At 39.5% G+C, this 27,558-nt stretch overlaps 3 protein-coding genes across 3 annotated transcripts in view; all 3 read right to left on the reverse strand.

Annotated features, from left to right (window-relative positions):
- Positions 1 to 2,454, reverse strand: part of LOC107553315 (protein FAM195B-like) — a 4,540-nt gene extending 2,086 nt beyond the window's left edge. Inside the window, exons 1-3 of the mRNA XM_016235506.1 lie at positions 2,363 to 2,454; positions 1,674 to 1,816; positions 1,445 to 1,549 (exon numbers count right to left, since the gene is read on the reverse strand). Coding sequence (XP_016090992.1) covers positions 1,445 to 1,549; positions 1,674 to 1,776 — 208 coding nt within the window. The 5' untranslated portion in view covers positions 1,777 to 1,816; positions 2,363 to 2,454. The remainder of the gene's footprint in view (positions 1 to 1,444; positions 1,550 to 1,673; positions 1,817 to 2,362) is intronic.
- A 2,480-nt stretch (positions 2,455 to 4,934) lies between these two features.
- On the reverse strand, positions 4,935 to 6,448 carry LOC107553297 (protein phosphatase 1 regulatory subunit 27-like). Its single transcript, XM_016235487.1, has 3 exons — positions 6,026 to 6,448; positions 5,607 to 5,757; positions 4,935 to 5,326 (listed from the first exon to the last, which is right to left on the reverse strand). The coding sequence occupies exons 1-3, from the start codon at positions 6,255 to 6,257 to the stop codon at positions 5,206 to 5,208; spliced, it is 504 nt and encodes a 167-aa protein (XP_016090973.1). The 5' UTR covers positions 6,258 to 6,448; the 3' UTR covers positions 4,935 to 5,205.
- A 1,120-nt stretch (positions 6,449 to 7,568) lies between these two features.
- The window catches only part of LOC107553316 (protein disulfide-isomerase-like), a 27,918-nt gene continuing 7,928 nt past the window's right edge, over positions 7,569 to 27,558 (reverse strand). The window contains exons 5-11 of the mRNA XM_016235507.1: positions 25,380 to 25,484; positions 25,079 to 25,204; positions 24,788 to 24,988; positions 24,484 to 24,604; positions 23,025 to 23,206; positions 11,262 to 11,372; positions 7,569 to 8,844 (exon numbers count right to left, since the gene is read on the reverse strand). Coding sequence (XP_016090993.1) covers positions 8,782 to 8,844; positions 11,262 to 11,372; positions 23,025 to 23,206; positions 24,484 to 24,604; positions 24,788 to 24,988; positions 25,079 to 25,204; positions 25,380 to 25,484 — 909 coding nt within the window. The 3' untranslated portion in view covers positions 7,569 to 8,781. The remainder of the gene's footprint in view (positions 8,845 to 11,261; positions 11,373 to 23,024; positions 23,207 to 24,483; positions 24,605 to 24,787; positions 24,989 to 25,078; positions 25,205 to 25,379; positions 25,485 to 27,558) is intronic.

Raw genomic sequence — 27,558 nt, forward strand, 5'->3', positions numbered from 1 at the left:
TTGACTCCTTAAAGTGATTTATAGGGAATTTTGTTTTTACCTTTGTAATGGCATTTTTCTAACTTTATTAAAAGTAAGTCATCTTTTATGTCAAAATTTAAATATATATTTATAAGCTTTTTAACATTTCTAATTAAAACAACAGAATAAAAACAAGTAGAATAAGAAGTAGAATAAGAATAAGTTACCAATCAAATGAAATCAGTATTTAAGAAATAAATTTGTGCTCCAGAGATGGCACAGAAGAACACTCAAGTGGCTTGTATGTGTATTTTCAGACGTTTAATGAGGCTCGGAGGTCGCATGAGTGCAATTAAATTCATAAATTCATGTTGAGGTTAATGTTTTAAATATAACATTTTGAATATAGAAATGATTTAAATAACAGAAAAGATGCTTTAAAAATTAAACTATATCTGCCAGCAGGTGGCGTCAAGTCACTGATTTTATCACTGAATCATTCATTCAAACAGCTGAATCATTCAGGAACGAAGTACATGACCGTCTTTATGAATGGGTAATTGAATCATTGACTCACTAGATTCGTTTAAAAACGCAGTTCATTCATAAACGAATCACCGCTGTGTTTGAATGGCGATGCGCAGCGGCTCAGCTGGTCCTTTTTTTTTAAAACTTTTTCTATAATGAACTGTTGTATTAAATCAATAATAAAATCAATATAAACTCCCTTAATAATCATTAAAAGCTGTCACTCATCTTAGTTTTTCCCGATCTCACAAAACTCCATTATAATCGACGAAGCGCTCTACACTGCACAATGAATATCTTATTTACACCCCGTCAACACTTTGTTTGTTATAATGAGAGGATATGTCTGTGATGCATTACTCAATGCTGCAGAAACACGTACGTATATTAGAACCTTTGAAGCTCCCTCAGCGCAAACGCAAATATGCTGACCGGGTCAGTCGCAGTGGTGCTCCTAAATATTATTTCATAGTCGCACGCAGTAGTTTTCAGTCGCGCTGTAGAGCCCTGAAAGTGCTTTTGCTTTCGCCTAGAAACAAACAGCGTCTCCCTGACATGGCTGCTTCAACACTAACTGCGGTTACTGAAACATTTCGGCGCATTATGCAAATATTCCCACATAGTGACCTAGATATGTGGGGGCGTGTTAGAACGAGCCGTTTTAGGGGGGTGTGGCAGAGTCTTAACTTTGATAAAGAATATCTCTTTGGTTTTGAGACTTTAGTCTTTGCAACTTCAGGGATCTTATCTATTCACGAACAGCTTGTAACACTCCAAAGAGAAAGGAAAACTTGAAATCGCATCATATGACCCCTTTAAGAAAAATCGTCATTGGCAAGATAAGGGCTGAAATATAGCTGTTCAAACAGCCAAATATTTCAACCAATAGTTATTATTTATCATTCTCCTTCAACAACAAAATACAATCCTCAGAACAAATAAACTAGTTACATACAGCTTAGTGCAGGGTTTGGCGTCCTCTCCACATACTTCTGAGGTCCCTGGTTATTGTTTTCACTTCCCTGGCAAGTCTGCATTTCTCTCATGACACGCTGCCAAGCTGTTGGTAGAAGAGTTAATGTTATAGAAAACTCTAATTCCCCCCAAATATACTCCTCTCTTAAAAATAGGATATTTTTGATGGGTCTCTGACATTTGAAAAGATTTCTCACGAGGCAACTTACTGTAATGAATGAATCGCACATTTTCCTCATGTGCTGGTGTGAGTAGTTCTTCAGTGTTGGTTGGGGAACAGGCTCCAGACGTCTGCTTATAATTCTGAACCATTTTTAAAGTTGGAGAGCTGCCCACGACACTGTCAAAATCCCTACACAACAGTTTACTATTATTAAATCAAATTTAAAACACTTAAGTGACAGGCCCACTGTGAAAGATTCTATTATTAAATGAGCAACACGGATTCAGTTCCCTGATTATTTGTGTGCTATCTAGGAAGTGTCAAAAGCACAAAAAGAGGTGGCTAAAATCTCAATAAAACTGGCTAAAAACTGTAGGAACAGCTTTTAGAGCCGGTCTATTCCTAAACTTACCGTATATATTTAATTATAGCTGTAGTTCAAACTACCACAGCAAACTAGCTCGGTATTTAACTACGCCAAGCGGAGTTTTATGGTCAGTCTCACAAACACTAATTTGCCGTTATATAGCATTCAAATAGCAAATCTGTCTTCATATTTTCCCATAACAACAATATTTTCACGACTGATATCCGGCTAGCTTGGCAAGCTAACGTCAAATAACAGCAACCCTCGGCAAAACACAACAGAACTCGATGCTTAAACCAGGGATCGATTTAACGTAACTAATATATTACGATTAATGTGACTAAAACTTTTGCGCATTCGAGACTTACAAAGTGGCGTTGAAATCCTTTGTCCCAGCCAAAAAACAATTATCAAAACAACGTACACCGCTGTGTTCAGTTGTGTCTAGCACAATCAGTGATGTCAGATTGGAGAACGAATCATTCTTTTGAATCGGATCTTTTCAATGAATCACAAATATCGGTTTGCCATCAACATACAACGATGCCACTTCTTTATGTGAAATAGATGGACCGGTGTGCGTGCGCTTGCAGACATGTCTGACTCCTAAAGGAGCTGAAATCCAATGAGTGCACTGACAGTAAGGCTAATTGGAATTTAACGGGAAAAAATTTAATGAGTCAAGTAAATGTAGTACTTAAAATGCTGACTGTTTTCTATAAGCTGAATCACATATGAAACCGTAGAAGAATCACTGAATCGGTTTATTGATCCGGTTATCACGTGTTTCAAAAGAACCGATTCGCGTAAACGACTTCCCAGGGTACAGCACATTAGCGATTCGTTCAGCAGAGCACTTCCACTGTCAACTGTCAACCCCGTTCTTGCCTTTCAGAAGGATTTTCACATTACTTTCAGAAATATTATGCGTTATATAGATATATAGAATATATCATTCAATAACAGTGGCATACAAATGTTTGATTTTACACTGGAAATAAACAGTGCTAGGATTCCAAAAAAGATCAATTGCATAATAGCCTACATTTGCCAGTCTGAAGCCAATATATAATTTATTATTATTATTTATTGCAAATGAAAATATTACAAGAGTTATGAAGTAGCAGAAGGCAAACGGACAACATCGCATGAAGCTTAGAGCTACACAAATCAACAGCATATATGGACAACAAAGAAAAACAACAACTTTTAAACAGAGCAGAAGTAAAATGGAACTTTATATATATTTACAATGAAGGTGAAATTTACCCATGAAGACAAAGCAAAAATACAATATGTTCAAGATGAATGTCCTTAGAATGAAAATCTGACAAAAAAAAAGATAGGTTCTGTCATTGTTACTGCAAAAATTAACATGATAACTTCTGACCAAAAAGACTTGGCGAATGGGCAATGATAAAACAGATGTAGAATAGATTCTTCATCAATATTACAAAATGAACACGAAGACATATTCTCAGAAAACCTGCTCAAGAATAAATTACAAAGGTAGTATCTATTAACTATTTTGAAATGGAGTTCTTTCATTTTACTTTCTAATAAAAAGTCGGAAAGGTCCACAAGTTTTTCAATTCAGAGTTTGGATAACATATCCTCCATTTAAATTGTGCTTTAGAGGGGCTTCTAATAAAGAAGTTAGTAAAAGTCGAGAAAATTGTAGCGCTCCAAAAAAAATAAAAAAAAATAAATAGTTCCTTGTACTGCAGGTGCGTAGAGCCAGTAGGATATTTGAAAATGAGCAGGAGGGTGGCTAACCGCACACTGATCCACTCAAGAAAATCTACAAAAACATCTTTTTAATTTTTATAAATTGCATTGTGCAAAAGTGCATGTGAATTAAAAAAATGGACACGAGCAAGCAAGCAAACGTTTCAGCACATTGCTATCTTCAGTGCTCAATCAGTGTGCGGTTAGCCACCCTCTTGCTCATTTTCTAATAAAGAAGTTAGTGCATTATTTATCTAATACATAAACACCATTGGAAATGATTGTTTAAACAGCCATAACACAAATAAAGTAATTTGTTACCAGACAATATATTTTCATTGTTTCAAATAATACACATGTGCTATGGATGTAAGAAGGATGATGTTTAAAAGCAATCTTCCAGGACAGTTACAGGACAATAAAAAACAAAGGTACTCAAAACCAGGGTAACTCATTAGATAAACAATTCTTAATCTAGTTAATTTTGAAAGTCTGGATAATGATTTTAAATTCTAAAGTATTAGGACCACCCTCCTTATAATTTCTTATCATAGCAGTCCTTTGAACACATTCCGTCTTATTTTTCCAAATAAAGCGGAATAGCAGTGACTTAATAAATTTAATAGTTTTTTGATCAACACAAAGGGAAAAAGCAGGATAAACTAGGTGTGATATGCCCTCAGCCTTAGTCAGCAGGACTCTCCAATAAATTCACTCTGCAGCCAGCAACATAAAATCTTTTTAATACTGTCTAACCTTGGCTGAAAATTGTGATAGATACGGTCTGAATCTGATCTGCAGATATCAACCCCTAGATATTTTACATGAGTTTAACTTTAATACCATCAACCAAATTTTTATTTTAATTATGTACATATAAAATTTCACTTTTGTTGGGATTTACTACTAATCCTGAAGATTAATGCATTATTATTTTATGTATATTGTGTAGCTATGGACACAGACAACAGCCAAAATAAAACAGACATCATTATGTATATTTAGGTATAAAAACATTTAATCCATACATGTATAAAATTAAGACTTTCTGTACAATTTCTTGTTTTATATGTAAATGGGTAAAAAAAATCACATACAATCACAGTGAGCTATTTATCAAACTCACACTATAGTGCATTGATCTGCGAATTAAAAATCATGTTTTAAAATAGAAAGTGTTAACTATAACAAATTGACAAAAAACCTGTTGTGACTGTCATTAGCTTACAGCAAGAACACACTGCATTGTCTACACTGGAACAGTTCCTTCTTGTGGAGGCAAGTGCATCTCACATCCTAATCACTGTCATTGGTCCAAATGCACAGGACCAGACAATTATAACCAGACACTCTGTCAAGGTGTCTCAACTGCCAGCTCCAATGCATACACAGTGGCTGTTCCACTCCTTTACCGGTTTCATCCCTTTAATGTGGCAACTGCCATAACAGACGAGAGTAATCAGAACTTCAGTTTCAGGCAAGTTCAGGCACCACCGACCCCGAAGAGTTCAAGCAGCTCTTTGCTGTCTGGGTCAATAAGGTCAGCAGGCTTCTCCCCACAGTCATTTTCAGCGTCAGTGTCTGCACCCAAAGAAAGTAAGTACCTGAAACAAAAAGAAAAACTACCTTTAAATCTTTCACAAGTTGCTTGAGAATATAGCTGGTAAATGCTTTCATTCAATCTGTCTTTTTTTTTTTGATAAGGCTTCTTTGCTGAAACACTTTGCCTTTCATGTTTTCTTTGACAGAGAACTAGTAAAAAAAGCTAGAAATCACAACTAAAGGCTTGTCTAAATTATAAATAGTAGTAATCTATTAAATGTCCAGTTCTAATTTGTGTTTACCAAACTACAAATAATACATTAAATTAAGAAATGTGCTTACTTAGCTATTTCTGGAAAGCCATCACTACAGGCCATATGGAGGGGAGTCCATCCGTCCTCATCCCTCTGGGTGATGTCAGCCCCAAATTTTACCAGAAGCTTCACACACTCCATGTTTCCAGATAGGACTGCTTCATGAATGGCTGCCATGCCTGGACAATCAGCAAGGAGTTAATGTTAAAGGACAGGCTCAGACAGCTCAATTATCAGATTAAAGCTTGAGACACTTTGGATTATATTATCAAACTAATTAGACAAAAATGGCATTGCTGATTATTAGGATATCTTGCCTTTATTAGAGATCAGGGAATGCATAACTGCATTTTAATTACTTGCATTCAGAGTATATAGTTGAGACTAAGCATAGATTTACTTTCCATAGCTGACTCAGTTAAGTCCACAAGTAGTTGGTTTTCCTACCTGAATGGTAGATGGTGTCCAGACTCACACTTCTGGTTCTAATGAAGCGTCCGATTTTCTCCAGCTCTCCTTGACGGACATAATCCTGAAAGACTATGTCATTAGGAAAGTGAACATTGCGAACAGATTTGATATAAGGCCGTGAATGAAAGCATGACACTGGTCTAGTGTCATTTGGATTGCACCCCTCATAGTGCATGGTCTGGGTGACTGGACACTGGTAGTACTTCATTCTTGTTAATGTTCTTGTTCCAATGATTGGATGAGAAATTCTGCACTAATTCTCAATGTGGCTAAAAGGTTCAGCACAATCAGAGGTCTTCAGAATTTCTTCTTTTCCAAGGTGCCGCTTGATGACTGCAGCTTCTCAGTCTGTCTGGTTGTTTGTTTGTCTCTTGATGTAGAGCACCTTCCTAGACAGTCGTTCAGAAGTTTGTCTGAAGTCAGGGCTCTATGTGTACCCTATATATACCCCCCACTAGACTATATTAAGAGACAGTCATCTCATAGCGGAGATGTCTGAATTGGAAGACGAGTGGGAGTGATCTGGAGTCACACCTCTACAATTCTCAGCCAACTTAGCAATGAGATCCTTAACCTCAGCTTGTTTTCACACACCACATTTGAACCAGGCCTTTTCTCCTCCTCTTCAGATAAATTCCCCCACCCCAGCTCCTGTTGCCACACAGCAGGGAAGCCAACATTAATTTTTAGTACACAATGAATAGGGTATAAAAATGGTTTATAGGCACAGCCTGGCAAACGTGAAGGCAAGGGCAAGTTGATGGTCACAATTAGAAGTTTAAAATAACACTTGAATAAACAGCCTGGCTGTTTATCCAAGTTAGCTGCCAGCAAAAAGATGCTCTTGCTCTATTTGCAGATGACCGTTTAATCACATTAATATGTCATGATTCCTGACAGCAGGCCTTACAGTGATTTCTAGTTTAAGTCTAGCAGACGTTCTATTTTGTGGGCTATTATTACTCAGCCCCTACTAACAGTTCCAGAAGTTTCTCCATGTTCTGGGTATAACACAGGGTATAAGTTATTTGAAACGGTAAAAACCCAGTGAGACATTGAATGCTCACCTCCAAAAAAAAAACAACCTTAATTCTTTCATCATGTACTCAACCTCATGTCATTCCAAACCCACAAACTGTATTTTTTGTCAACATGTTAATGCAGCTCTTAGGACAACTTTCAATGGCAATTGTAGTCAAGCTCCAAAAAAGCACTATGAAAATATAGTACAATCAGTTCAAAGAATTTATCAGTTTTAAAGTCACATAATAGCTTTGTGGGATGACAAGACAAGTCATTTTTTTTCATTCTATATTCCCTTCTGGCAAAGCTCCAAAAACCCATTCTTTTCTTTGGCTGCATAACTTGTGTTGTTGTTCTTCATTTTAGCTTGACAACCATGACCACTATGAGGTCTTTGATTTACTAATGCATTACTGAACCACATTGAATTGTCTTATCAACTGACTGAATCAGTAATTTTAAAATAAAAATAGTCAAATACAATTCACCAAACACATTTATTACCATTTTGTTGTTTATTTGGCCACCAGTTTTCGTTATCAATTTCAATGCAATGGAATGCTTTGTCTCAAACATGTTGACAAATTTCAAAACCCAAATCCCTCTCAATTGAATTCCTAAACCCTCCCTTTCTTTAAACATCACCCCTGAAATTCACCGCTCCTAGAAATATAAAGACAGACAACAAGAGGGTTAACCAAATCATAGACACGTACAACCCTGAACCCTGGCATAAGGAGAAAAGACTGATTAAGTTGGTTACAAGCACACTTTCTCCTCCCCGTCACACTGACCACTCAGACGTCGTCAACTAGCATTATACCTCCAGGGGGAAGGAATCTTCCACTAAAGTGATGGAAAGCAGGAAGGGTACGGGAGAGTTATTGTCCTTACAAGATGGTAAATCTTCATTTCAGTAACTGATATGGAATCTCTGATGGCACTGAATGAAGTGCAAAACAAGGTTTCAAATCATCATCCCACATCGGCAAACTCTGCCCCAGGTAATTCAACAAAAGTGCTGTTTCTGGGCCCTTCAGTATGGAAGCTAATAAAAAGAAAATAATTGAAATATAAAATTAAATAAAACAAGTTCTCCACTTTTACATCTTTAAAAAGGAATACGAAAATGTGGTTTGACTAATGAAACGGGGAAGGTACCTCAGTTTGGCGTCTGCTAAATTTTGTTCACACTGTAAGAGCAGCCCATTATTATAATTGTATTTCCACCCAAAGGTGAATGACATACAGCCCCCTCTGCCCTGAAATGTCCACTCATTCATATCACAGAATTAAGGCAGAATAACTGGCTTTCCCCCTCCTTCATCAGGAGAGTATTTCCAGTATTATACTGCAAAAAAATCTTCAACTGAGCCTCCGGAACACAAAAGGAGGTAGTGGGCAGGTATAAAGAGCAGTTCAACAGATTACCATTAGAATTTAACCTAAAAACCTAATACAATTTAATGCAAAAAGTAAACTGTACAGTAAAACACTTCAAAGAGATAAAGTCGTTGTGGGCAGAGAGGCACTTCTCTGGGCTGCTGATGGTTGGGCTGGACTGGTAATGACAACTGGCTGAAAGAAGACCCTGTAATGCCCGGTGGCTGTTCGACTAGTTAGGAAAAGCTTTAGTGTTCACAGACAGGGAGGTTTAAAGTGGAGGTGGTGGTGGTGAAGGGGTTTGTCTCGCCTTTTCCTCCTGACTCTTATAACTCATCGTGTCCCTCTTCCACATCTGAATCATCCTCTGCATCATCAAGATCCAGATCCTGTGGAAGGAGTAAGATATTCTTCTTAGAATACATGTAAAAACATTTTAGTGCAATGGCATCAATTTGGATATTTGCCCACCAAAACAAATGTTTTCAAGCACAATCATGGTCATCCCTACCAGAAGGCCATGTGTACTAGCATGACTGCAATTCATCAAAACAAACCTGCCCTGCCACAAACATGCCAGTAATCCCTGCAGCAAAACAAGTGCAACCGACATGAGTTCACAGGGGCTGAGACGTGTTATCACCAGCAGTGTTCGGTTGCAGAGTCCTTTCCTCATAGCTGGGACGTGCAGACTAGCTAGTGTTGACTGACTTAGTCCTGTCAGTGGTGGTGTTAAGTGGTGGGGAGGGGGGAAATGGAAGGTAAACAGCTGTGTTGGGCATTAGTGGCAATGATAATGTTCTAAATTTAAACTTCCTAGAAGCATTCCTCTGGATGGATTTCTGTGGTCCTGGATTGTGCCTAAAAAAAATGTGATAAACTTCTGAATCTTTGAGCCAAATGGTTTAGAATGAACCAAAAATAGGCCATTGGTCTAATATGATCTGGAGATCAGTGAAGCCAGCAAGACAAAAAATGATTAACTAATAAACCCATTCACTTGAAATACTGGTAGTTTTAGCTTGTCTAGTGGCATTTAGTAACTGACAACCATAACTATTGTTTGCTTATGCCAACTTACGGGTGGGTGACCTCACAATTTTATAGTGCGATTAATCTCCATATCACAATCTACCTTTCAAGCGAATTATTGAGACTGTGATTTTTTAAGTCCACGTAATAATCGGTAATGTCAAGCACCAATTGGTCTGTGCAGCACGGCTTCAAGTCAAACACTACTAATATTAAAACTACAGAATAGGCAGACTGCCTATTAGATGGCGGTGCTGCCTGGCCAAATTATATCACGTGTCTCTATCATGTGACGTGATCAAAACAATTCAATGCAAGCTAGGAGTAGGGCTGTGCAATTAATAAAATTTTAGTTTGTTTCAATTTTGGCTTCCACTGATTATGAAAGGTTGATCATTGTGCTGCATGCCATTTCTTTACTTCCCCAGGTGCTTTCTGCATGCACACTCCATTTAAGCATGCACCTGAAACTCCAAGTGTACTTTGCTTGTCCATGTTGTTTCACTCAGTCTCAGTCAAATATACACAAAATGTCCATTTTAGCAAGTATTTACATGAAGACAGTCAGTTATGTCTTAAGTGAACAAAAAGCTGGGAAAATAATCAGATATGTATAAGTATTAGATCCATGCATTTGGTATGTCTTTAGTGCTGTCAGTGCCATTAATGTTACTTAACTGATGCAATTAAAGCTACTAAAATTATTCAATGTATATTTAATTCATACAGTGAAGACTATTCAGTGTTTTAACGTTTTTCACCATTTTGACAACCGATTGTTTAATGCAATAAATTGTGCAAAAAATATATAAGGCTATAGACTTGTTACAGTCTGGATATTCTCTAAATATTTAGGGAAGAACACCCACCCAGTGCTAACTTTAAATACTTGAAAAGCAGACCTCACAAGAAGGTTCACATCAAGCTTTTAAGGAGAGACTCAAGGAAGCACTGCTCTATTTCAGTACCCCAGACTACAAAACGAGCAAGGAAACATTTCTAGAGAACATTTACTCCAGGGGCAGTTCTATTCACCTGCATACTTTATGGATTAATATTAATTGGTGCAGATGAAACTGTTGGCAATGACCATCATGCAGTAAAAAATGAACTACTGATTATGTTCGAATGATAAAAATGTCAAATATTTATCTTTTCCATCTTCAGTAGCAAAGGGTCATCCAGTAGGCAGTTATTTTTAGGACACTTCATTTGGGTGTCAGAACTTAAGGTAATCAGCATCAAGAATCTGATAAATTAACTGAAAATCTAATCATTGTAAATGCTTGCTAAATATCTCCCTAAATTAAGCCAAAACTTTAAGGTTGAAGGAGAAACTGGGCCACTTTAATGGACTGCATCACTCAGGCTCTTGGCAAGTGCCTGTCCGACAGATTTGCAGCAGGGTCTTTTACCCCCTGCAGAGGAGGACCAGAGCCAGGAATGCCCACAAGAGAGCAAAAAACTGCAGCTCCATAAGCAAACTCTCCAAGCTTACAATCAATTGTATCCAACTATTGGTGAAGTATCAGCTTTAGGTCATTTTATTTGTATCTTTTTTTTTTAACTCCTTTAAGTGCACATGCATAACACTTCCAAAAGTTTAATTACTGAAGTAACAAACTAAGCAGAAACCGATTTCTCTGTGGTCAAAGCTGCCAGATTTTCAATTGAAATTATGGTATGGTATACTTATGGTATGAACATGTAACAATTCAATGAAGTTAAACAAAACAATTGAAGAAAAATTAAACTGCAACCAAATCATACATACATCAGAATCTTCATCCTCATCATCTCCTGCTGGTGCCCCACCTTCTTTTCCTCCACTCTCCAAAAACTTTGTGAATCCCTCTAGTGTTCTCTCACCATTGTAGTCAATTACCTAAGGGGGGGGCAGAACAAGGGGAAAAAATAATTTCATTCAAAATAAAAACAAACAAATATGCTACTGCTGCTACTACTACTACTACTACTACTACTACTACTAAGGAAAAGAAGGAAGGAAAGAACTTTTGTTCAGTGCTCCGCTTCTTCAAAAGATACTCTGGACAGAGAAAGAGGTTTTAATTCTAGAATTAGATCCATGTAGCACCTCTAGAGCTCTCAGGGTCTAGACAAGGGGTGAATTCACAGGGTCTTGTTTCCTATGCACGTGTTGTGAGGCAAGCTATAATCGGAGCATTTCTAAATCTGTTGACTAATTATCATCAACAAATTGCTTTGCCAGGGCAAAATCCAAGTGAAAAAAAAAAAAAAAAAAAATAGACTGCTATTGTTATGCAAGTATGAGGGTTAGATTTAGTGTACAGGTCAAAATGAAAATATTTTCATGCATTTTAAATGTTTAAAAATGTGGAAACAACTCATTGCATCACACCATCTCCTGACTGCATTATTATTTGTAAAATAGTGGCTTAATGCAGTGTGTGTATACATGGTTACAAGTATAATATTTCATTAATTTATGGAAATGAACAAGTGTCTTAGCCCTCAAGGGACTATTTGGCCAACCAGCTTATTCCTGCTCGAAAAGCAAAATGTTATTGATAGTGTAAAAAACATCAACTTTGAAGCACATGCATTACCCAACATTACTTACTACCTTCCAGCAACACTACATTCAATTAAGGTAAAATGGTAAAAAATATACCGTATTGACCCGAATATAAGACAATGTTTTTTTCTTGGAAATACATCTGAAAAAACGCGGTCGTCTTATATTCAGGGTCTAGACTTTGACATGTCAATAATACACCCACAACAATAGGTGGCGCCCAATACGCATAAAACGAGTGTGCCATGAAATACGTAATGTAATGCGTGTTGTAATGATCGCGAGTAAAAACAATAAGAAAACCTTACAGCTGCATGAGTCGTGACGGTCACGTTTGCCTGATGGGACCAAACTCACTTTGTGATTTTAAAACGTAAGACAGTACCCAGATTTGAAGACTATTTCTTGGAAATACATCTGAAAAAACACGGTCGTCTTATATTCAGGGTCTAGACTTGACCCCGTCTATGACAATAATACACCCACAACAATAGGTGGCGCCAAATACGCATAAAACGAGTGTGCCATGAAATACGTAATGTAATGCGTGTTGTAATGATCGCGAGTAAAAACAATAAGAAAACCTTACAGCTGCATGAGTCGTGACGGTCACGTTTGCCTGATGGGACCAAACTCACTTTGTGATTTTAAAACGTAAGACAGTACCCAGATTTGAAGACTACAGTAATATTTAACTTCTACTGTTAATAAGATTTTGGTAGGCTACTATTAGATGGATAGCCTAAGGTCAAATCCCAATTCTACCCCTTAGCCCTTCCCCTTCGTTTCGCGTGTTCACGTGAAGGGGCAGGGGTGTCTCAATTCTCTTTTGATTGGAGGAGTAGGGGTAGGGCCAGACAGCCCTTCAAACAAAATATTTTTCGGGACCACACTTCAAACGAAGGGGTATGAATTATCGCAGCGTAAACCAGCTTCAGCGGCAACATGGCTGCCCGAGTGAACAAAAAGACACAAATGTAAGCATTTTTGGCATTAATAATGATTTTAACGAAAAGTAATCATTTGTTTTATGTTACATTCAATCGTGAGTTCATTTACGGTCATGTTACTCAAAGAAATGTTTGCAAAAAAAAATCGCTAATATTTGCTAACTAACGTCATATGTTGTGGCACTATCGTGCAGTCTATAATGATATTTTCATGTCTGATCAGGGCGATAACCACCGTAGACATCGAGGGGGGCTAGTCCCCCCAATAATTAGAAATCACTAAACCCTTTTCTCAAATATTGCCAATTCGAGAGAGAGAAAGAGATGAAAGTTGGGTGTATGCGCGTCTGTGCGTTTCTCTTTTTAGAGTGAGTTTACTTAAACAGCGATTTTATCCTCTCGTTGCTGGAAAATACAATGTAGCGATTCAGTATTTAAACTGTTATTAATAAAAGTCGTGTGTGTGTGTGTGTGTGTCTGTGTCAGTGTCTGTCTCAGTAAGCAGCGCATTAATATAGAATGGTAATTAAAGGCTCTAATGCACACCAGCATATGTGTGTGTATTGTAGGAGCTAGACGACGTATGATGTATAGTAGTGGTGTCCCAATTCTTTGGGGAATATTTTCAGGTGGAGGGGAAGGGGTATAAAATAGAATTGGGATTGGGCCTAAATGTCCTAATTCAGATGGGCTACCGGTTTTTTTTTTTTTTTTTTTTAAATGGTATATCAAAAAGTGTATATTTTTTTTAAATGTGATTGTTAGTACATTTGACCAGTTTTTACCATACTTTCAAAACAAATTAAAATAGGAAAAATATGCAATATGAAAATAATTGAAAACAAAATGTGTTTTACTGAGAAAAAACAAGATTCGTTTTTTTCCAAAAGGTACATATGGAAAAAGGGGGGTCGTCTTATAATCAGGGTCGTCTTATATTCGGGCCAATACGGTAGATCATTTAAATGGAACCGGAAAATTTCTAACGATACCCAACCCTACTCGTGACTCACATTCCTACTCTCAATATTGCATGTGCTAAAGTTTGAGCTGTAACATCCAGTTTATAAAACCTTAATGTATGCGGTGAGGAACAACTTGTCGCTTCGCAAATAAAGTAACATGGCTCCTTTAGAAAGAGCCCACGAAGTTGACATTCCCTTTGTTGAGTGTGCACGTATACCAGGTGGGGACACAAGACCCTTACTGGTATTTGCCAACAAAATCACCTCCACTATCCAGTGCGATAAACACTTCTTAGCAATCAGCTTCCCCGTATGAGGTTTCATCCAAGATACGAATAGCTGATCACTCTCCCTGAACCCTCTGGTTCTTTCTGTATAAATGCATAAAGCACGCACTGGGCACAATACATTTAACTTTTGCTGTTCTGATGAAGCAAAAGTGGTGGATAGAAGGCTCTTAACTCAAGGAGTAATGATAGCATTAACTATTTTGGGCATGAATGCAGGATTAGGTTTCAGAACTACCCCTGCATCCCCAGACATGAACTGCAAACACGCGGAATGCAAAGCGCGTGAATCTCGCCAAAGCTAACAGCAGTGCAGTCTTCATATTTTAATATTTAATATAATATTTTGAAATCAACCTTGTCCAGTGGCTCAAATGGGGACATGGAAAGAGCATCAAGCACCAATCCCAAATCCCATGAAGGGGAAAGCGGTTTTGAAACTGGCAAAGCCCGGCGCGTGCCCTTCATGAACCTGCATACCAAAGGATGCTGCCCCACAGTTTTATCAAAACCAATGTGATAAGCAGATATAGCAGCCAGAAACATTTTATGGTTGAAAACACTTTCCCTTGGTCTATCAAATCCTGAAGAAATGATAGAACGACTGCCACTGAACACTGAAAGGGAATCTCGTGTTTAGTTGCGCACCAGCGCTTAAACACGATCCATTTGCATTCATAAAGGAGACCTAGTTGATGAAGCTCTAGGATTTTGTATGGTTCTAATAACGCTGTCAGACAGACCGGTTGTATTAAATTGAACCACTCACAGGCCAGGCCCATAGTGCCAGGCGTTCTGGATGAGGATGAAAAATCTCCCCCTCTGCAGTGGGAGAGACCACGGGTCTTCGTACAGCATATGTATGATTTCCGCTAGCCAATATTTCCCTGGCCACCTCGCTATTAACATCAATTTCAGTCCCACTCTGTAAAGTGTTGGGGATATTAATGCTATTGGTGGGAACGCGTAAAGGAGAGTGCGAGGCCATTCGTGTGCTAGCGCATCTATCCCCAGAGGCGCGATCTGATCTTTCAGGGAGAAAAACAGAGAAAACTGAGCATTGTCGTGGGACGCGAAGAGATCCACTAGCGCTCTGCCGTATATGCTCCAAACCTGTTCGACCACTTCCCGGTTCAATTTCCACTCCCTGTAGAGGGGATTGCCCCTGGACAGCAAATCCGCACCCTGTACATGAGTTGCTCTCAGGGATAAAAGATTGGCATTGCTACATAAATCCATTTGCGTGCTAACGTGTGCAAAGGAAGTGGTCTGAGACCTCCCTGACGGTTTATGTAAGCCACAATTGTAGTGTTGTCCGTTCTCACGAGAACATGATGCCCTTTCAGGAAAGGAAGAAAATGCTTCAGCATTAGAAAAACTGCTAGCATGTCCAAATAGTTTGTGAAGATTGGTCAGATGTTGACCCCATCTTCCATTCACTATCCTGCCCTCTTGAATGCCCCCCCCCAACCAGACAACAACGTAGGACTGTCGCGATAACCGCAATACTGCGCTATTGACGAGCAAACTTCTTGCAAAGGAATGCAAGAACCGCAGCAACCGCGATTTTTCCATGTTTTCTTTTTTCGTAAGGTTATGCCCTTCTCGATTTACACAATGCATGTGGACTGAATATTAAACAAGTTAGTAATGATAACACAATGTGTACCATGTTGATTTGTACAGAGGCTCCGTAGATTTGCACTTAACAAGCCTAAACAGACAGTGAATGAGAGAGAGATCGACTGAGCGCGTGCGATTACTTGCGTCTGTCTTCCAGGCAGAGTCATATATATTTGTGAAAATAGGTTGTCATGTTCAAGGAAAGCGAAATCTCTGTCTTAGCATCGACGCATAGCTGGTCAGCTGAGCCTTCTAAAGTGGCGCTCAAAGTTAAAATGATTTCAACAGCGCGTTTCATTATGTCTCTCTTTGAATGAATGAATCAGCGTTTTTGAACGTGTAGTTGAATGACAGTCACGTTCCACCACCTTGTGGCGCAACACTGTAACTGCACTGACTGACAGCCCGTCTAGAACGCGCGCAGGAGGAAATATCAATAGAAAGTCTCTTGTCCAGTCAGATTAGAAAATCAGATTACAACTAGGCTAACTGTTAAACCTATAGGCTAACGATAGAACCTAAACCTGACAATAGATCGTTAGGCTGTTAAGTGGACCGTTATTTTGTCCTTCTCTTCCGTTTACTTCACTTCCTGTTTCAACGCTATTTGGTTTCGGTTTCATTGTCTTCTGAATATGACCTCGTTAGTTATATCGTAACATGCATGCATGTATATATGTATATATGTATATATGTATATATATGGCGGTAAAACCGTGCGAATTACCGCAAGGGAAATTCCCTCACCGCGACAGCCCTACAACAACGCGTCCGTTCTTATGACTTGTCTGCCTCGAACCACGCCCATAGGTACCCCTTGAACCAGAAAGGTTGGGTGTCTCTACTGGCGCAGTGCCAAGACTGCCTCTGATGTCACTCTCACTCTTCTCCGGGAGTGATGTAATGGGTCCAGCCCCTGAGACGCTAACCAGCGTTGAAACTCTCATAAACAGTCTGCCTAAGGGAATAACTATCAGGGCTGAGGCCATCAGTCCTAATAGTCTGAGGTATGTGCAAAAGGAAACACTGTTTCCCCTCTGAACTCGGTGACATTCAGAGCGCGACTGTCTGAAGACAGGGTGAGAAAATTCACTCGTTGGATGACCGATTTTTAGTGACAGCCCCAGATGTTATAGATTGTGTGGCAATTAAACACTTTGAGGTTTAATTTTAAACCCAGTTTCTGTATATGTTCTAGAAGCATAACTGTGTGTTCTCTTGCTTCTTGCTCTGACCGAGCCGTCACCAGCCAGTTGTCTATGTAAGTAGCAAGATGAATGGCTTTCTCCCTGAGCAAAGTCATCACTGCTTCTGTACATTTTACAAACACTCGGGGGCTGAGACAAGCCGAATGGTAGAACCAGATATTAGTTTACCACACCAAGGAAAGCAAACAGTTTTGTTCAACAGAGAGGAAATTTCTTCCTGAAGAACATGCTTTAAATTTTCCCTGCACCTGAGAATGAATTATCCCTTTGAAATGCGGAAGGGGAAGCGGCAAACTGCAGTCTGTACCTGAATTGTATTGTCCTTAATACCAGTGGAACTGTGTGCATTCTCGCCAACTGTTTATTCCCAGCGTTCTGGCACTATTGTGTGGCCGAGTCGTTAACGAGTTTGCGGTTTGTACTGCGCATCCGTGGGCACTTGGCGCTTGGACGGTTTAAGTGTCTCATCACCTCTAAGGGAACGATGCTATATGGTGTTCTGTTAACATGTTTTGCAACATGTTCTGGGAATACAGTGAAAACATGTTCAGCACATGAAAAGTGCTTGTGACTAGTGGGTTGTGTACGCCACTGCACCAACTCTTGTCCTTTTCACTGCTCTGCTTCCCCTGGCCCAACCGGGCTCTATTTTCCACACAGAACATCTGGGAACTTCGAAACTCGTCCCTTGTCGAATGCTGAACATCTGAGGGTCGGGAGCTAGCGAACAGAGGGGCTGTGGCTTCCTTTCCCAAGGGAAGACCCCATCAAACTGCCTTCTTTCTCCTCACTCCCTGGGGATGGGTGTGAGGATGAGGTTGAGGAGCTGGCAGGACTGCCTGAGCTGTTGCAGGCGGATAGTTTTTCCTAGGCCAGGCAGTTCGCTGTTCCGGGACTCCGCTGAGACCAGCTGCATTCACATTCGTTCTCTACCGTCTAGGAATGAGGTAGCTGGGGGGTGGGCGGGCCATAACTTGTGTGAAGTTCTGCCGAGGTGGCGGAGAAGGTGCAGTCTGTGCCTTTCTAGGCATACAGTGCTGCAAAGCCTCATAATCCCTCTTCTTTTCCTCGCATCAGTGTCAGAGCTGAGCCAAAAATGGCCTCTGCGACCACCAGTGCGTCCAGGATGGCTTCTTTTTCCCGGTCAGAGAGAATCGCCAAGTTAATCTAACGTCCTCTCTCTTGAATGACCATTGTGGCCATGGCCTTGCCCGTGGCTTGTACCGCGCATCTCTGAAGACGCAGAGAAAGATCCTTAAATGACACCGATCTCTTTCCAGTGCATCTGACCTGGCATGGTCGACGCTTCGTCCTGCAATTCTGCTTGGTACGCGGTCAGCATAGAGGTCGCTTTCAGAGCCCTGACAGAGAAAGCAACTGCTTTATAAGCGTGTTCCGTCATGCTTGACTGGAAATGGTCAGCTTTGGATGGCAACGTCGGATTTGCAGCCGCCGTGTGCTTTGGGTGCAAGTGAGCAACTAATGGCTCCATGGGGGGCATTCAGAGAAGTCCTTCCTTCTCCATTCCCTCCACATCGAGAGTAGATCCTCCCTGCACAGGCATCTTGCTGGTGAATGGTTTGTCTTTCCAGGTCACCGCAACCTCCTCCAGGAGCTCTGGAAACACAGGAAGGAGCTGCCGTGCTGCCCGTTTCACTCTGGGCAGCCTCTTACCCCCGTAGCAAGACTTTGCAGTCTCTGCTGCCACAGTCGGCCACGGAATGTTTAGTTTCTCTGCAGCGCGTTTGCACACATCTTGCAGATCAACACTGAGAAGCGGGCATGGTGCCCCGTCCGCATTTTCCGTGGATCCCACCGCAGCAAGGGGTTGTGCTGGGTCAGCAGGGGGAGGAAAGGGGAGTCCTCAATCTTCCTCTTCTTCAGAGAGAAGAAAGCCTGATTGTCCCTCTTCCTCGAAATCAAGTGCGTCCTCTTCCTCGTCCGTGCCGAGCACACTGGGACGCAAACGTCAAGCTGTTCACCCCAGGATAAAGCTGCGGTGGTGGGCAGCTCTACAGGGATGGGTACCTGTGGAGTGACAGCTGGACCGGGGCTAGGTGACATGAGGGGATTGTGGCCTAACAGGCTAGCTTGGCATGCTAGCTTGTGACAAAGGCTCTTCATAGTGAAGCGTGCGCAGTGTTCACAGGAACCGAAGTTCTCGATCGCCAATTGGGCATGTTTCAGCCCAAGACATGCAGAGCAGATCTAGTCCGTGTCCTTGCATGAAATTTTGTTCCCGCTTGAACAAAGTCGCACGGCATCTCCCTCACTAGCCGGGACAGTCTGCATTGCTGCAGCCATCGTAATATCGAACAATCCTTGCAATCAGCTGGAATGCAAATTGAAGGAGTCAGGCGAAAAATGGCGTGGTGGCCAGTCATTCGTTAAAGGTTTATCTAATTTATAGGCTTCTGGTGTGAAGTGAAAAGAGGTTTTTGAAATGTCGTAGTGACGTTGTGTTACTCCCTTTATACCGAGGGGTGGGGAGGCCACTCCCAGACACAACATCACGTCTGCCAGCCAATTTGGGCTGGCGTAATGTAATGGGGCTTCTGAGGAATACACGGAAGGGGAGTATTCCATAGAGAGAGACACCGAAACGTATGCTTGAAAGAGAACCATATACAGTGGGGCAAAAAAAGTATTTAGTCAGCCACCAATTGTGCAAGTTCTCCCACTTAAAAAGATGAGGGAGGCCTGTAATTTTCATCATAGGTATACCTATGATGAAAATTACAGGCCTCTCATCTTTTTAAGTGGGAGAACTTGCACAATTGGTGGCTGACTAAATACTTTTTTTCCCCACTGTATAAAGAAGAATGGTAGACATTAGCTTCCTGACATGTGTAAATAGTAATATATCTACTAATTTCAGGCGATGAACCAACTGTACTGATGGATGAACTTAAGTATTATAAAAACACCTCTGCCAAAAATGCACATAATTGATATTTACTAAGCTTCATTGATACTTATTTATGAAGTTATTCCTGGCTCAGGAACTTTCGGAATGTTTCTAATTCAAATTGTGTACATTTATGCTCTCATCTATGATACTGGCTAAAACAACAACCACTAAAAAGAATTCGAACAACGGGGAGAAAGAGGCATCCTCTGTTGCTTTCTCCCATATAGAAGAGTTGAGACTAATATCAATCCAGAATAAACAGGTTTTTATTTAACATCTTTTGTGCATTAACATCTTTTGTATACTTGTTATACAAAAAGAGAATATTTGGGCTGACTGATGTAGGTAAAAACTCACCCAATTACTCACTTTCTGCCATTCTAATTAATTGGTTTAAAATGCCTATTCAGCCTAATACATTCAGTTAAAATTACACGTTTTCCAGTATTTATTTTAGTGACAAATAATGATATTAAACCTTTTGTTTATACGCACCAATACATGAATATACAGCAAACATTATACATGGCAGTACATGGTAAATTTTGATGTATATAACTGAAACCTTAAGTAACAAAATGCCATGTGGGGACTTCATTTGAACTTAACATCCGATTAATCTTTAGTATCAAAAACTTTAAGAGTTGATATTGAAAAAAACTCCATAGGTTTTTTGCATTGACACTTAATCACAAAGTAGTGAATATAGGAATATACATAGACCATATGCAGGGCTCGACAATAAGGACTGCCCGATGGCCCGGGGCCAGCGTGAAAGACGTCCGGGACAGTAGACTGATTTGTCACTTGCCCGATCGGGCCACTGCAGCGTCGTCACGACTTATCATTTGCATGTGTTTTTAAGACATGTTAATTAAAAAATGTAAGCGATTAAAAAGCATTTGGGCACGAAAGACAACTACATTCAGTACTCACAGACAGCCGCGTGAGCCACCTGAATGGGCAAATACATACAAAAGTATGTCAAAATACCCGCCCTGGTAAGTAACTTTGTAGCTTTAACAATGATTAATCTATATTGAATTTATACACTGAGTATGTTACAGATGCTCTGATGTACCGGACATTTTTTGTTTTATTTCAGACTATCTTCTGTTCCGTGCTTGCACACAAACTGCACTGCAGTCATTTTCCCAATGGCCATTTGTGTGGAAATATTACGTTATTATTATACTTGGTCTGTAAACGGGCATTAACAGAGGCCAGAGATGCTGAAGACGGACACAAAGAGGAGAAAATACTGTAGTAGCCAGAACAAGATGACTGTTCACGATGCGCAAAATATAGAAAGAAAATCCAAATATTGAATTTTATATGAATGTATTTCTGAGGGGAACGGAACCGACTGTTTTCAGAAATGGTGTTTTCTTCTAATTTGGTCTCCGTATGATGCATTTAAATTGGTGTTAATGGTTAATACGCACAGCGTTGCGGTGTTTACAGCAGTAACCAAGGAAACACTGCATCACTGTACCATAAGCGCTGTCTGCTGTCAGAGATTGAATCTGCGTCTCATTCAGCCCACCTGCGGTTTCGTACAGATGTTTTATGTAGCATAATTTCACAAAGCTAAAGTCAGGTTATCCTGTTTTTGCTTTAGATTTTGAAATTATACAGTCTAATATATATCAAACATTGCACTTTTTTTTTCAATTCATGATTAAAATGCAGTGGTTGCCTCTAATTTCAAATGGCTATGAAAAATCAAGGTGCAACAGAGTGAAGAATATGCAAATGTTATTTTATATGTGATTTTTCAATTTCTGTACCTGAACATATACAAACATAAAAAATCATTTCATTTATATTTTTGTGCTATAGGCCTATATTTAATTGTGCCATTACTTGTAATTTGTTAATTTGTTCTTATTTACTGGCTGTCACTTGTCTTTAATGTTTAAACTTTATATGTTTATTTTTGGCTAGTGATTTTTGCTGTGGTATCGAAATTGAAATGGAGAATTACACAATTTAATTGGCATCTAAAATATTGGTGTCATAAGCTTATTTATTAGAATGCAAGATAACAGATCAAAAACAATGATAACAGCAACTATTTTATTTTTTGAGGCAGGGCCAGTGAAAATGTTGGCAGGGCAAGTAAAAATTTTCACCACTAGCCCGACTGGGCCAGTAGAAAAAAATCCTTAGTGTTGATCCCTGATATGTGTACCATATCTATGATCTGACCATTGCAAATGACCGTTCGTCATCGTTAAAAGAAATTCAAACAATAAATAGTACCGTTTGTGGCTCTTCAATGTGTCGTGACCGATCACTGTATTGCCTCAGTTCGGCTACTGGGCATGTGCATTTACATATTTTCCGAGCTGACGATATAACGTCAAACCTATGAAAACGTTTTTTAAAAAGCTCATAGCGCCATAGTTTCATCACTTTACAGTGTCGCAGTGACCATATTTTTGCAGTAAAGGACCTGTCATAGTTTCATGAGTGGGAAGATGACATGAAGCGACGTGAGGTTAGCTGCATTGAAAACAGATGAGCGCACATGTGCATACATAGCTCCCGATCGGGGCGAACTTCATGGGATTTTGTCCAAAGAATGATAAGAGTTTTAACATATCATTTTATTATTTCACACTCAGTGTTTTAACTTAAGCGTTGCAAGCCATGCATACAGTGCCGGACATGACAGATTTTTGGTACGCAAAAAGTACTTTAAAGGAATTCCTTAGCTTATTACCATTACTGTGGCAGCCAACAACAGCACAGCTTAACCCTCCGCACATATTTATATTTAGTTACGGAAAGTTTCAATTCAGTCTATCTTTTTACCCCGTTTTAACATGGATTTCTATGGTGACCGGCCGTAGATGTCGGGCAAGATGGCGGATATCAGCGGCGACACATAATATCGCGTTCTGATTGGTCAGATCGCCTGTCAATCAAGCTCTTTGCAAACGGTCAATATTTATTTATTTTTTAAATAATTCACATTACATTATGCTAAAAATACACCTAAAACAGAAGCAAAATGTCTGGAGGCCTTACCTTATGGTCATCACCAGCAGGGAAGAACTTGAGCGTGGGGAAGCTATGCACTTTGACAGCTTCAATCTCATTGGCTGTGGAGTCCATCTTGGCCACAACAATGTTTGCATCGTCTTTGAATTTCTCACCCAACTGATCCCAGATGGGGGCCAGCTGTTTACAGTGACCACACCATGGGGCATCTGGATCAAGAAAAAGCAAACTGAATACAAAATAATTGGTTCTTAAAAGGCGAATTTACACACTTTAAAAGTTTGATTTCAGTCAGACAACAGCAGTTTACCCTTTTAATCTATACACCTCCAGTGATTTAATTCAAGTCTTCTGAAGCATTATGATCACTTAGTATGATAAACCGACAAAAATTAGACAGTAAATAAACTATTTAATTGGATAAAACCACTGGATTTGCATATGGGTTACAAATATATTCATTTGTGTTCCACAGAAGAAAATCATGTTCGAGTAAATGACAGAACTGTGAACCATCACTTTAATTTGACTACAATCGTTCTAGCAGCTGTTGCACTTGCTCCGCAAGACAGAAGTGATGTGCAACATGGATATAATCCTACAAAAAAAAACAAACAAAAAAGACATAGCTTGACTATGCAAAACCCCACTGGAGCTTGATTATAACTGCAAAGGTACATGTACTTATTGATACTAGTGATAATGTTATGACACATGAAATTATATCAAGTTGGCTAATGGACTTGTAAAGAGTACAGGAACAGGGATATGCAGGACCTATAATGGTTTCAGGGTGCTAAGAAATACAGGGCAGACAATGGGACTAAAATGTGGGGGGAAAAGCAGATGGGTTTTCAGAGTCAGTCTGGCACTGGTTACTGACAGCTTGTATGTATGATGCAATCTACCCATTGTCAAAACATTTTGGAAATCCAAAACTCATTTCACAACAACCATTTTCATAACCATTCTAATGCCCTCGATGACATGAAATATAACCCCCTTCTACCCTTCAAGGCCTACGTCATTTATTAGAAAGTCAGTCATAGCCATGTAAAAAAAAAAATAAAAAATAAAAAAATAAAAATAAAAAAATAAAAAGTCCCTTTCCTCATAGAAATTATAGTTTGGGAAGCAGTTTGCTTTAAAGATCTCTAGAGCCAAAATGATCTCAGCATTTTTCACCCTTTCCTATTATAGCAAGTTTAAGAGTATATAGGAAGGAGAGCTCTCCAAGTAAGTATCCTGTGGGTGCCCGTGCCAGGATTAGCTGTATGCTTTTGAACAGATACAGGAACCTTGTGTTTACAATGCCAGGCTATTAGGATAGGCAATCAAAAGATCCCACTTTCAAAATAAATCAGGCAATATGCCATGCAAGTGATCACTCAAACCAAGTGCTCAGACATGGAATGACAAGCAACATTCAAGACTACAGAACTTGCATCCAAGCAAAGACATTTTTATATAGAGAAAAAATACGTACAAAACTCTATAAAGACATTCTTGGCGGGGTCGAACGCAACCTCTTCAAAGTTTTTGCCCACCAGGACCATGACAGGGTTCTTATCCCAGTCATCAGGAATGTCCTGACTCATCAAATGAGGCTGAAATACATTACAATCATTCATAACACGCACATAGACACACACAACAATCATTCCAAAAAGACAGAACACGTTTTCATTTAAGTGCCAATTTTTAAGTAACTACTACATCTACCATAAAAACTAATTTCCTCATTTACGTCAGACATTATTTAAACCTTAACCCAAACAAACTTCAGTCACCTTAAGTTTTCCCTCTGTGAAGGCTGTGCAGAAGGTGATGATGTTCTCTGCTGTGATTTCTGAGGTTTCTGGTTTGTATTTGGTCATCTCTTCCTCTAGGGTAATGAGGCGGATTGCTGGGCACTCTTCCTTCTTAAGACCAAAGAACTCCAGAATTCGCTGATTATCATCCACATCACTGTCAATAAAGATGAAGAGAATCTGTGGAGAAAGAGTATTAGGTTAAACTCCAATGTATTCAACAAAACATACACTGACACAGTTTAATAGAAAAAATAAAATAAAACCCACTTTGCCTTTGAAGCCCTCAGCTGCCTTCTTAAATTGGTCCATCTTATCCTGGAAGTCTTTGGCTGTTTTGGGCACAAACATTAGGATGTGGGACTTGATGTCACCTCCAAAGATTTTTGGAGCAGTCTGTAGACGAGAAATAAGAATCTCAATCTATTGTTCCCTCCACAATATGGCAAAAATGCAATCAATTTTTCAATGAAAATATAAATAGGCCAACTGGGTCTGTATGCAACAGGTCAAACACACATTTGTAATGTCAGTATATACAACAAGAGACACAAGTGTGGATAAAGTGTACCTGCTCTGTAAACTCAATGACCAAGGGAAGTTGGTTGGATTTGATAAAGGTCAGTAGCTTTTCTTTGCTGATCTCTCCATCGAATGTACTGCGAACCTCATCAAACTGAAAAATAAACGAAAGATCGAGTCAGCGAGTGCGAGACAGAGAGAGTGAAAGAGATTACCTCATATTTAACTTTTTCTATATCCATAGAAACAAAATTCACTGTAACAGTGTTAACTAGGGAACTATGCATCACTCAAGCATAGAAACGTGACTGCAACAGTTGTTGGCCTTGGCCACAAGGCAGTGGATATTCTAGATTCGACACATACAGTGGGCATTAATACCACACATAAAGAGAGCAGCTGCATTCTGGAATGAAAATCATTGTCCCTACTGCCTCAGAGTACGTGTCTGGGCGCTAAGACACAGCAACCCCAAAGCCTCTTTAGTGACAGGGGTCAATGAGAAGTTTAGTCCATTGTTGATTACACATTTAAAACATCCTTCTGAAAGAATGAATTATTATAGATTTTGTCTTCATGGAAAAGACTTTACAGATTCAGGATTTTATATATTTTATTTTTTCCCCTGACAGTGGGAACCCTATGGATTTCTAATAAGATTAGAGAATTGGGCAGGGAGATGGAAGGCCAATCAGTGAATATTCAATCAGCAAATGGTTTTCACAGCAGAAATCATCTCAAAACACAGTTGCATTAAAAATCACCATGTCAGCAACATGCATGAAGATGTAGTGCCTGTGATCTGATCAAAGAGTAATGAGTCTGAATTACCACAAGACCTCTTGATCTTCGTGTGGAGCTCATCTAGCTCAGGTGTCCTATTGCTAATTATTGCACATACATTTTCAGAATGAATAACCACTGAATACTTTAAGATTAAGAAGTTTCTTATACTCATTAAGGCTGCATTTATTTGATCACAAATACGGTAAAAAAAAAAACGCAATAGTGTGTAATATTACAATTTAAAATAATGGTTTTCTATTTTAACACATTTTAAAATATAAATTCCTGTGGTGGCTGAATTTATCAGCTATTACTACAGTCTTCAGTGTCACATGATCCTTCAGAAATCATTCTAATATGGCGTTTTATTATCAATGTTGGAAACAGTTGTGCTGCATGCGCGCGCATATATATATATATATATATATATGACGGTTGGATAAAAGTTTTGCTGGCTTGGCTCTTTGACTTTGTTTAATAGAAGAAAGAAATTCATACATGTTTCCAACAACCTGAGAGTGAGTACATTTCAGTAGACTATTTGAACTGACAATTTTCATTTTGTGAACAATCTCTTAAGTAAATTGACTGATGTGGTGCTCAACTCTTAAGGACCGTTCACACCAAGGAACAATAACTATAAAAGATAACTATTAGGGCTGCACGCTATATCGAAATGATCGGAACATCGCAAATGTATATATCGCAATATGCATATTGCAAGGGCGTGCGATATCGGAATCATTTTAATAATAGGCTACTTAAATCAAAACATTGCAAAAGGTCAAAGTTTTAGTTCCACGCATATAGCAGAGAATTGCTTGACGTTAAAAAGGAGTCAAGTGCAATAAGTTGCAGAAAACGACTCTTTGCCGTCTCATCTTGCTGTCTGACTCGCACCTGAAGCGCGCGCACAAGCCGCAGCGTCTCTTCAGTTCTGCCGCACACGTGGAAAGCGCGCGCACACACACACACAAGATATGGGAAGCCAAACAACCCAAATATGGTACGAAACAGCGCGGTATTGAAGTGTTCGCGCCGCGCTAACCTGTCATGGGCGCAGCTCAATGGACCGAGCTGCGCGACCGACTCGACTGCGCAGAGAGGACGTGTTTACTAGCACCACCGAACTGACAGCTGATCAGTTACAACAGCGCAGAGCGAACATTACTCTCCGCAGAAGTTAGTGTTTTTTTTCCTGCACATAACAATGAAGAGTTATTGCATTTCTTATTATCTTTCATATTACCACATGTAAACAGTAGTGTTAGCTACTTTGAAGCACGTATAGCCTATATTTAGTAGTCACGTTCACAGCAGAAACTTCCATTATCCTCTTAGAATTTAAATATTTTATGGTTTCGTTCATCAATGCATATTTTAAGTAAATTTAGCATTTAAGGATATTTGTGCAACTGTAGCATATGGGGGGGGGGGGGGGG

The sequence above is a fragment of the Sinocyclocheilus grahami genome, unplaced genomic scaffold, assembly GCF_001515645.1.
Source record: "Sinocyclocheilus grahami isolate Dianchi unplaced genomic scaffold, SAMN03320097.WGS_v1.1 scaffold469.1, whole genome shotgun sequence".
NCBI lineage: Eukaryota > Metazoa > Chordata > Actinopteri > Cypriniformes > Cyprinidae > Sinocyclocheilus > Sinocyclocheilus grahami.

Coding starts and splice junctions, on each gene's coding strand:
- LOC107553297 (XM_016235487.1), bottom strand. CDS start 6,257: ATGAAGTACTACCAGTGTCCAGTCACCCAGACCATGCACTATGAGGGG. Junction 5,758..6,025: donor GGACACCATCTACCATTCAG/GTAGGAAAACCA, acceptor CTGATTGTCCAG/GCATGGCAGCCATTCATGAA. Junction 5,327..5,606: donor GGCTTTCCAGAAATAGCTAA/GTAAGCACATTT, acceptor TTTTTGTTTCAG/GTACTTACTTTCTTTGGGTG.